General features: G+C 35.9%; 3 protein-coding genes across 4 annotated transcripts; 1 reads left to right on the forward strand and 2 right to left on the reverse strand.

The window, feature by feature from the left end:
* The first annotated feature begins 14 nt into the window (after positions 1-14).
* On the forward strand, positions 15-2,807 carry LOC145727593 (uncharacterized). Its single transcript, XM_081977270.1, has 8 exons — positions 15-270; positions 1,123-1,233; positions 1,284-1,382; positions 1,445-1,543; positions 1,828-1,926; positions 1,978-2,175; positions 2,231-2,326; positions 2,387-2,807. Exons 1-8 carry the CDS (start codon positions 259-261, stop codon positions 2,576-2,578), a joined length of 906 nt encoding a protein of 301 aa, XP_081833396.1. The 5' UTR covers positions 15-258; the 3' UTR covers positions 2,579-2,807.
* LOC145727557 (uncharacterized) lies at positions 2,767-9,292 on the reverse strand. 2 transcript variants are annotated; one of them, XM_081977187.1, is made up of 2 exons: positions 9,247-9,292; positions 2,767-8,269 (listed from the first exon to the last, which is right to left on the reverse strand). In XM_081977187.1, the coding sequence occupies exon 2, from the start codon at positions 7,402-7,404 to the stop codon at positions 2,821-2,823; it is 4,584 nt and encodes a 1,527-aa protein (XP_081833313.1). In that variant the 5' UTR covers positions 7,405-8,269; positions 9,247-9,292; the 3' UTR covers positions 2,767-2,820. The 2 variants fall into 2 exon arrangements, with proteins under 2 accessions (XP_081833313.1, XP_081833312.1); XM_081977186.1 differs by lacking the exon at positions 9,247-9,292 and adding an exon at positions 8,568-8,788.
* On the reverse strand, positions 9,151-10,502 carry Nmnat (nicotinamide mononucleotide adenylyltransferase). The gene is made up of 6 exons (XM_081977285.1): positions 10,205-10,502; positions 9,930-10,153; positions 9,688-9,870; positions 9,535-9,636; positions 9,343-9,479; positions 9,151-9,292 (listed from the first exon to the last, which is right to left on the reverse strand). Exons 1-6 carry the CDS (start codon positions 10,275-10,277, stop codon positions 9,289-9,291), a joined length of 723 nt encoding a protein of 240 aa, XP_081833411.1. The 5' UTR covers positions 10,278-10,502; the 3' UTR covers positions 9,151-9,288.
* Positions 10,503-10,709: the final 207 nt, after the last annotated feature.

Genomic DNA, 10,709 nt, shown 5'->3' on the forward strand with positions numbered 1-10,709 from the left:
ATGCGCATGTTGAATGAACTCGAATTTGCCATGCACAACAGAACCGCGCTAGTCGCGGAATACATGGGAGCTCGATATTGAGCCACTTTACGGAATACCGCAAACGCAAGACGCGTTTTTCGCGGCGTTTAGTAAAGGTTAAATCGTTAGAAAATACAGTTTTGTTGCACGTCGGTCGTTTGTTTGCCGCTGAAACGCCTCGCTAATTGTTTACGTATAATCCAAAATTACAGTGCTGTTGCGTTTTGTTTTGTAGTTATGTCCATAAAGGTAAGTGCCCAATAATATGATCTTTTGGAGTAGCACACATTTTATACAACTTAACTTTTTTTATAGTACATTTATAGTATACTGACCTAAAAAAATCCAAAGACAATGTATGGTTGTTGAGCCAATTTTATATAAATAAATATGAACCATTTAAGAAAACATAGTATAGTGTTGCGGCTTTAACGACTTTATGAAAGATTGCCAAGGAAAAAGTGGGTATTTTTAACTGCGGTAGCAGTGGAAACTTGTTAATGATCTTGGCAAATTGTAATAACTCAATTCATTACTCTTTATTCTGAAATTTAATTTTAAACCTTGATACCAAACTATACCAAATATTATGTAAATCTGATAAGATCATCCTAATGTTTTTTCATAGTCATATGTGCAGGTAGATAAATAGCTAGCTTTATGTCAATCAAGATATTTACAGAATAAACATGATAATTAAAAGAAACAACAATACAAACTACAAGTATACACTCTGAAGTAATATCATTTAGCACTCGCCCACCAAAGTGTACCTAAAATAGCTTTTAAAGAAAAAAATATTTAAGTATAGACGCATAAGCTTTATTATCAGTTGTTAGTTTATGCACATTTAGCGTAGTGTACCCTAAATACCCAATTAACTAATGACCTATAAATTTTAGCATTAGCAGGAAATTTGGTTTTTCCTTGCTTTAACGAGCTAATAACAATAATGGTGGCGAATATTAATGAATGGTAACTTTCATCTGGTACTTACGGCATACTAGACCATCAACTTTCTAAATCGATTATATCTAATACGGGATATCTGAACAATTACACCGGAAATAAAATGATAAATATGCGAATTTCACTTCACAGAAAGAATCTCCGTACGACATTCAGTTGCACTTGGCTGCGCTCAATGGCAATCTTCCTTTAATGACCAGATTGCTGGACAGTGGACGAGTTTACGTTGATTGCAAGGATAAAGTAAGATTGTAAATTTTAAAGTGTAATAAACTTGAATTATTACCAAACAGGAAGGTACCACTCCTTTGATTTTGGCAGCGGCCAATGGACATTTCGATTGCGTTCGTGAATTGCTGGAACAAGGAGCTGATCCTGCTCGAAAACGAAATGTAAGTCAATTATTTCCTATCCCTGAATGTTTATAAAAACAAAATTTGAATTGGGTTTTCAGACCGGTACCACAGCGTTATTCTTCGCTGCCCAAGGTGGTTTTCTAGACATTGTTAAGTTACTGTTAGACCATGGGGCGCCTGTAGACAGTCCTAGTTTGGTAAGCTTTCCCTTTCATGCTCAATGTATTAAAAAACTAGTCAATGCAACAATAAAACACTCTCTCGCACGTTTCGTGGGAAAATCGGGTAGCGTTAACAACGATACCAAAGAAAATTAATACCTAACCGATTACGACATCGACTATAAACGTAATAATTACTTCATAAATTCGCACGAAGGTATTACATGTCTACACGTAATTAAATCGTAACAAGGTGATCGAGTTCTCTTAACAAGTGAAAAATCACAGCAGGGATGGCTTTAATACGATAAATTTTACAGGACGGTGGTCGTCCCTTATTCATAGCGTGTCAGTGTGGTCACATGGAGGTGGTCAAGGAGTTAGTAAATAGAGGAGCCAATGTTAACGCACAAATGAAGGTAATATATCAAGTCATTAGGCTTTTTAAAGGTAATCAATGTGTTTTGCAGGATAGAGCCACACCACTTTTCATAGCCGCACAAAATGGTTACTACAATATTATAGTGTATTTGTTGGCTCATGGCGCAGAACCGGACGTCCGGAGAATAGACTACGCCACACCCCTTTGGATTGCAGCTCAAATGGGCCACGCCCATATAGTAGCAATCCTGTTAAAGTCAGGAGCTTTTGTTGATTCTGTCAGACACGTAAGTTAGCGCAGCTTGAACCTGTAATATAAAACCTAAAATTTTTCTTGCATAGGATGGCGCTACGCCCCTATTTAAAGCCTCTCACAAAGGACATACAGCCACCATCACGGAATTACTTAGATATAAGCCAGACCTAGAAATTTTACCAGTAAGTTTGACTAGCCGAACAAAAATTTTTGTGTGGGCTTATATTACCATAATAATTTAGAATGGTGAAAGTGCCCTTCATGCTGCAGCTTTCTCCGGAAACCTGACGGTATGTAAGCAACTTCTAAAATGTGGTGCCAAAGCTGGATTGCGGAACCAAGACGGGTTCAAACCATCCGATATTGCGAAGCAACAGGGTCACGTGGAGACCTACGATTTTTTAAAACTAATCGAAAAACCACCGTCTAGCTAATAGTTTATGAAGAGTTTGGACACTTAGTCAATTTTATTACCAGTGTGTGTATTATTATACTGTCTTCCACATTGATCGTTAGCATGAATGAATGGTGTGACTGATTTTAACTGTAAAGACTAAAAATTTGTGCCTCTAACGTCTATAAAGTCGGTATGATAAGAGAAACTTAGACAACTTGTTGAATCTTCCGTTATACGTTTTTATTAAATAAACATACAACAACCTATCGCAATCCTTTTCTACTGAACCACCTTACAAAATTCCGATTTGAAATAGCTCGGAATATCCCTACGCCTGATCTTCTGACGATATTCTTGACACTCTTGTCGCCACTTCAGCATCTTCTCCTGTATCGTCATCTTTTTCTGATCGCAATCACACGTAGTCTTCTGACGTTTCCTCAACTCTTCTAGCTGTTTCCTTTTGATTTCTCGCGACTCTCGCAGTTCCGAAACAATCTCGTGTTGGTATTTGTAGCAATACTCTTTCAGGTCATCAGCTAAACTGGTTAAATCATCGAAAGGACCCGCTTGTTGCAAATCAGAAACTTGACCAACGATGTCTTCAACAGAGTCAAACATTTTTTGAAAAGTCCTGAATGTAGTATATAAATCCCTTTCGTGGACGTGATTGAAAAACCTTTCGGAATAACTCCTGAAAAACTTCTTTCTACAATCTAATGTAGTGACGTCACCACTTGTTATAAGGCTGTAAGTCTCCACAAAACTGTTAGGTTCTGACTGAACTTCTTTAGTATAGTTTTTAACAAAGTCGTTAGTGATAAACTGATAACCACTTAAATCCCTGTTAATTAAAAACAATTTCTTATACAGGTTTTTATGCAAGTGGTTGCATTCTACCGAATTGGTGGCACCTTTAACGTAACTCTCATTCCATGTGCAGTTTCCTACAAAATCTGCACTGAACTCCTTCTGATAACTGTCTTTAACGTTTAAAAATACTTTGGACGGTTCCCAGCAGGTATTTTTAAAATTAGAAGTATCGAAAACAGCTTCAAACCTACCAGAACAATCACCGCAACTTTTGTAAGCTCGGATATTATCCTGTGAGATACCAACTGAAAACCCTTGCTCCATATCAACGTAGAAGCTGTCACCATTTTGACCAATCACCACTCCATTATTAAGTTTTACCTTGGAGTTTTTCTCAAAATTGAATTCCACATTAGCATAGTAAGGATGTTGATACTCAAAGCTGAGAGTTACCCACACAAAATCGTCCACTAAGTCCTCGGCAATATCTACACAACTTGTGATCACTGTTCCGTCAGGAAATGTTACTATCTGGAAACCAGTTTGACAAAAAACACTTCGAAAATTGTCACTTCTCTCGTACGTTACGTCACCGGTGTTAAAATCCTGTTGAGACACCATATGATACAGCTGTTTCTGAGATATTTTGTCTCCTTGAATTTTAATGCGTTTTCCGTCAAACCGAACCATTGACTTCTTTACGTACGGTACATCAAATTCCTGCAAGATCTTCAGCATTTTCCCGTCCATTATGTGGTTCTGTTTACTGGTGATGTGACCCCTCCTACTTATACTATAATCACAAGTTTCTAAGTCTTTGAGGAGTTTATTGAGTTTGTTTCGATAATCCTCAAAAGTAATGCAGTGACAAGGTTTGATGCTGCTGTTTTTGACTCGATCGTCACTAGGTTTCTCCAAGTCAATAACATCACCGTTGGATTTAAAGATTTTGATGGTGCCGTCAATTTTTTTGCTCACTACAAAACCTTGACTGCTGAAAAGTCGGAATTCTTCGTGTTGGACGCTAGTTACGTCAGGTTTGTTAATTGCATACTCTTGCTTTATCATTAACACATCTTCTATGCCAAAATGTGGTCTAATGTATAGGCCGTTAGGTAGACATACACGAAAATCCACTGAGTTGTTAATTTTAAAGTCTGTTAAGCGGCCTTGAGGTGGCTTGAACTTCTTGGTGAATACTTCGTAGGTTTTTGGCTGTTTTAACACTAGATTTCTCGTTGATAAAATATTGCGTAACGCATTATCTAAAGGAATCTTCAAATCTTCTTTCTTACGTTTGATGTAGTTGGTTTTAGCGTTTACTTTGTAAATGGTTCCGTTACATTCTTTAGCAGCCAAAATTGAATCTATTAAATCTTCACCATTTTCGTTACACGATAAATCCTCTAGAGACTGTCCTTCTGGAAGTAGAGTTCTTATAAAGTCTTCATCCACACAATGCACCAGCGGTTCATTCATGTCATTTAACTCATTTATTTCCGGTAAAGATGGAGATGAGTTCACCACGTCAATTTCCTCCTCACTATTATTACCGTTTATAGAATCTCCTTCTTGGGAAAGTATCAAACTGATACGAGTGGCGTCTGTTAAGTGTAACATTGAAATATGCGAATGTTTGGTGAGGTTTTCGCCAGAATGTACAACAAGCACATTGCCTCCACTTGTAATTTTAAAAGTGCATTTTTCAGGTTGCTCTAACAATCTTGAATTATCAACTGTTACTTTAACATTATCGTGGCTGCAGAAAGTAGTAACACCACCAGTTACCTTGAAGGCAGTACTGCCTACATCGTAGGCTAATAACTCTTTGTCGCAACCAGAATTGTTACACTCTTCAAGTACCTCAAAGTGCGTTTTTGGACACTTCTGTAAGTCCTCTAGTAAGTCCGTAAATGTCACACCTTTATCACCATCTGCTTCTTCACAATCATCAATGAAATCCTCATCACTGTCTTCTTTAATACTAACATCCAATAAATGAGAATACTCCTCAAATATTTTTAATTGTGTTTTGACTTTATGCGCTCCTGGACAAACTTCATCAAACACAATTTTGTAAGAGTCTGTCCGGACTTTTACTTGATTCTCCTGCAACCAGCTGCTATCTTTGACCACAATATATCTGCAAAAGTCCCGAAAACAAACTGGACTACGTACCAAAACGTCATAAGTTTTGACATTCAAACCAAATGCATCAAGATGGTCACTGAACACCACCAAAAGATTATCAGTCTCTGGAGAATATTCTATGTGAGAGTAGCCAAACTCTTTGGAAGCTGCTTCAAGTTGTTGCAGCAAAACATCTCTACTCAAGTTTTCTTTCCATCTAAAATGCACTATGGAAGTATCATAATCATTAATTGCAAGACAGTTCTTCCAAAGCTGCTTAACACTGAAAGTATCCAAATACGGATAAAGAGATATGGCAGGGCTGGATAACTCATCAATGTATGTTTTTTTGAATATTTTGTGGAACAGTAAAATGTACATAAAATTGTCAACTCGATAATCAGGTTTCACGGTTTCTTTAGAAGGATTCAGTTCATGTAGATGTGTCACATCTTCAGTAAATTCTGATGATTGAAGTTTCTTCAAGAAGACAAAATTATCCTTCAGTAGCCGTAAAGTTACACCAGCAACTTTAGGTCCTACGCTATGACCGTAAGACTTGAAAATGTGCTCTAGAAAGTTGCTTTCATGTATCAGGTAAGTCAATTTGTCACGTTTACTAGAATGATTCTCAACACTACTTAGACTACTGAAAGCATCAAGATCATGTAGTGGATCAATACAATGTAGTGACTTAAATGACGTACTTTTATTTGCCAAACTTTCCACGCTGCTAGAATTGGAATCAAGGTTGAAATTCACTTCTTTCAAAACTCCCTCTAAAATCAACTGAGAAGTAACGCATTCAGTAGGGACTCCTTTCAGATATTTGGTGTAAAGCTTTAAGCATTCAACATCATTCACCGTAGTGTAAGAGTTTTGTACTTTATTTATTTTAAGGTGTCTTAAGTAGTTTAAGTAGGTCAGTTTTAGATTTGTGGTGTCGCGGAGAATGTTTACGAAGTCCTCCAAAATGGACTTAAAATCATTATTAACTGGAGATGGTGAAAAATTTAGTAGTGCAGTGTTTTCAAACGAAGTGTTTCTATAAAATTTCTCCTCAATTTCCTTCCAGAAACCTTCAATCTCTGTACTAGAGTGCTCAAGTTGAGATGAATACACTTTTACCACTCCATCTATTGGTAAATTAGTTTGGGTTATCAAGTTTTCTAGTAACTGGAAGTCATTAAAGCCTTTCAGGCAGTAAAACCATACATAATCGTAAATATTTTCTTCGTAAGTAATTTCGTCTCTATCTAAAGTGATAAAATCGTTATAGTCACTCTCTTTTACTGGGTTTGAGTCGTCTTTTTTATTTTTCTTACTCACATCTTTTACAGGACTTTTATTTTTTGCATCATCACCCTCATCCTTCTTAACCTTCTTCCTACATTCTTTAGTTAAAGTTCCGAGCAAAGATTCCAACTCCCTTTCTTTTTCCCTAGCTCTCACTTGATCCATATACTGTCTGTACATCACTTCAACTAACTTTAATTTCACCAGTTGACTTTCAAGCACCGCAGGCAAATCCGTCTTAAAGTCGAAACTTTCAATTACACTGAGAAGTAACGGTTTAAACTGACTGGGAAAAATAAAGTCTGCATTGTTGCAGTCCCTGTTGAAAAACTTCAAAACATCCTCGCGAGTTATGAAAGTGAGAGAGGAAACTTCTTCATAGTTTTTACTGACTTCTGCTAGTTTTTCTAGAAACAGTTCAGAATGATTGTCGCTTTCACTCACTAGAAACACGTAAAAAAACTTTTTAGGGCAAAGTTTCTTCAGATCCACTTGGAACACCCGGTTTAGGGTTGATTCGCAGGAAGTTTTCGGTACGGTATCATTGCTGAGGGTGTCGGTTTTGCTAGTGCGGCTCGGTTTTTTCAAGGGGGACGATTTGGAAGGCCTTCCAGCAGGATCCATCGTGTTTTAATGTTATTAATCTGTCAATGATGTGTCAAAATGCGTCACTAACTATTTAGGTGAAGAGGGTTGAAGTTTTAGTAAAGGCGGGATTTTTATTGAGTTACAAGTCAGTCTACTGGTCACATAGCCTGGTAAAAACCCATCCTAAACCAGATTTAAATTTAATAGAATTAATTATTCATTTGTAAAAATACGAGTGTAACAGAAACAAGAGGGCTGAAATATACATTATTTACTGATGCATAAGGTAACGAAATTATATTTTTACACTACAATGACGTTACTAGGAACAAAACATGAGCTAAAATAACAGATGTAACTTAAAAACTCCTTCATTTTACATCCTTTACTGTAAGCAGCTTATATTTGCTATTTAATATTAGTGTCTTTCTACTCAAAAGTGGATTTTAATCAAATATTAAATGGACATTGCTTATGGTATGGTCACGTGCGTAAATCGCAGCACTGTGATTGGTAAAAAAAAAACCGGAAAGTTTAAAGCAACTTTTTTCCACTATGCTGAGATTTACTCAAATGCCGCACAAGTGGACTGTTCATTACACTGGAATAAATACGAGTTTAACTGTGATTGACACTAGTCTTGACATTTACTTATATTAAGTAACAAATTCTAAAAAACAACTTTAGTTAGAATCAACATTTACCCCCATGATCAGGATTCATTCTTAAATTAAGTATATCACAAACATTTCGACACATTTTTCCATATTATATTATAAATAGAAGGCGAAATATCAAACGAGCCCAGTTAAACAGTAAACTATGGAGTGCAGGCAAGGCCCCCCCCAAAAAAAATAAACATCAAAGACGTCTACAAGCATGCAGGACGATCTAGAGATGTCTGAAACATAAAATAAATTATCATGCATTTTGAGCAGATTAAGAAATACACATAGAGAGGGTTTATGAGTTCAAGTCTACATACTTAAAAAAGATTTTATTGCAAGTATAACAGTCTGTATAGAAAACCCTACCAAAGCAGAAGCTTTATTGGGAAAAGAACTAAATATAATGGGTGGCACAAATTAGGTTTTGCCAGCACTATTTTAAACATAATAAATAAAAATTGATGCACTTAATCGCAGTTACTAAACCACTCCATTTAGAAAGTAATTAAATTCACTTTAAATTTGACTCACCCAAGATAATGGAAGACATTTAGCAAAAACTACAAACTTAACATAATCTTAATATTGAAACCACCAATGACTAACTAATTTGATGAAACATTATTGTTGACTTAATTGCATACCCTGACTGATGTTGCCTGGAAGATCCACAAAGCCTAATATTAAATATTGAGCAGCTTTATATCACTATAAAGGGACTAAGTAGCACAAAAATTAAACCAACAAAAACTCTAAACAATAGTTTCTACATCGCTGATAACCTGAATCCCATGCTTAGTATAAATAAACTTAATCAAATTTTCGTCACAACTCTTGCATTCTTTTAAATTAAAACCAGACTGTTCACCCCCTGGACGCCTAACTTGGCTATCTGCAAAGTTTGTACAGCTTTTCGAGGATTTTATTGCCGCACCCTCTCCCCCGGTATCATTTATTATACCAACCTGATGATGTTTTGAACCGGCTTGGTTCTTGTTACTTACATCGTATTTTCCCAACTGAGATTGTACAATTTTGACTGCCTGGCCAGGATGTTTTATAGGACCGCCGTCAAATCGTAAAGGGTTGGAGTTGAAAATGTTGTTATTACAAATGTAGAGACAATTAGTTGGAGTGGGAGAGTCTGTTTCATTCATGTCAATTGGTGAGGGAGTTAAAAATATTGAACTAGGTGAGTTCAAGTACTTACTATACCATCCAGGCAGCAAAATATAATACACAATTTAGGAGATCAACTAAAAAAATCTAATAAAAATTCTAAACTTACAAATTTTGAGAACCATACAAGGAATGTTTGTGTATATAGTCAATCACTCTGTCTGGAATTAAATATTTGACTGACTCTGATCGCCTCAAGGCCCTCCTAATCTTAGTAGAACTGATTTCATTCTGTATCCACTCAGTTACCACAGAAATATTAGGCTAAAATTGTAATTTGTTACACTAACAATGTAAATTGACAAAACACTATTCCCACCATATATTTGGTTAATAAATCTGAATTGTATATGAACTCTGTAGGATTCACATTAGACCTAGTTATAACAACTAACCCATGTTGGCCCACTATAGCTTCAATCTATAAATATTCTCTATATCAGCTGGTGAAAATAATCACCTCTATGCTTACATCTTCATCAGCCCATAATCCTGGAGTACCAAAAGACTCCAATAAATCAGCCCCACATAACAGCTTTACTACCACTCTATTAGCAGGACTGCTCTTTTTACGAATATTATCAGGCATCCACCTCAAGTCCTCTTCATTAATATCAATACTATTTTCTGATTGCAAATAAGCATTTATATGGTTCTAGAACAGGTCATACAAAATAAATTACGGCGCTATTTACATGTATAAAAGCAACAAACCTGGTGGTGTTGTAGTAAATGTCTGGTTCTAGTCCAACTTTCTTGCTTGAGTTCCCAGTCTGACACCTTGACCCAATCATTCTCTTGTAAAGCTACTTTGATCATATTCAGTCTATGTGTGCCAGCCTCCAAGTCCTTTTTCTTATAACCATCATGAACTGGCGATATTATGCCTCCAATTACTTCATACTGACCCATTCGATGTAAATAATCTCTAGCAATTTCTGAAAGCAAACCTCCATTAGATGCGAATTATTTAAGTATGTATAACTTACCAAACATTCTTAAATGCATATTAGTGACTGGATTAAAACAGCCGCAAGCTAAAAGTATCACTGGAGTTTTCATTTTTATTTAAAAAAAGGTGGCAAGCTCTGCTTAGTTTTGTGATGTTCTGGTAAGTGGTTGAGTGAAGATAAGGAGTTAATTCAAAAGAGCATTGCACAAGTTATACATTAGTAATAAATAAATATACTTAAACCTCCACTCATTTGATCAATGATGATAATTTTATAGTTATACACAAAAATTTTGAACTTTGATTTGTAGTTGCTGTTTACATTGGATAAATCATTAGAAACTGCATTGACATCTTGGCAAAGTTGGCCACGTGATACCCTTTAGGTTAAGCACAAGATAGTCACGTGGTCAACTATCAATTGAAGTAAAAAGTTACTATTTTTGACGAGTGACGTAATTTTTTCTATGTTTATAACCTAACTTTTTTCATATGGATTTGTAGTAATATTTGTTCTCAAAATTAAAATTTCTATTCAATAA

Source organism: Ips typographus, linkage group LG4, assembly GCF_016097725.1.
Source record: "Ips typographus isolate SLU linkage group LG4, UJ_Ityp_2.0, whole genome shotgun sequence".
In the NCBI taxonomy this organism is placed as follows: Eukaryota; Metazoa; Arthropoda; class Insecta; order Coleoptera; family Curculionidae; genus Ips; species Ips typographus.

What these genes read in the sequence shown, in the direction of transcription:
- LOC145727593 (XM_081977270.1), top strand. An exon ending in ACGTTGATTGCAAGGATAAA is followed by an intron (nt 1,234 to 1,283) that starts GTAAGATTGTAA and finishes ATTACCAAACAG; the next exon opens with GAAGGTACCACTCCTTTGAT. An exon ending in CTGTAGACAGTCCTAGTTTG is followed by an intron (nt 1,544 to 1,827) that starts GTAAGCTTTCCC and finishes TAAATTTTACAG; the next exon opens with GACGGTGGTCGTCCCTTATT.
- LOC145727557 (XM_081977187.1), bottom strand. Translation starts at nt 7,404, where the DNA reads ATGGATCCTGCTGGAAGGCCTTCCAAATCGTCCCCCTTGAAAAAACCG.
- Nmnat (XM_081977285.1), bottom strand. Translation starts at nt 10,277, where the DNA reads ATGAAAACTCCAGTGATACTTTTAGCTTGCGGCTGTTTTAATCCAGTC. An exon ending in ATTTACTACAACACCACCAG is followed by an intron (nt 9,871 to 9,929) that starts GTTTGTTGCTTT and finishes GACCTGTTCTAG; the next exon opens with AACCATATAAATGCTTATTT. An exon ending in GATTATGGGCTGATGAAGAT is followed by an intron (nt 9,637 to 9,687) that starts GTAAGCATAGAG and finishes GAATATTTATAG; the next exon opens with ATTGAAGCTATAGTGGGCCA.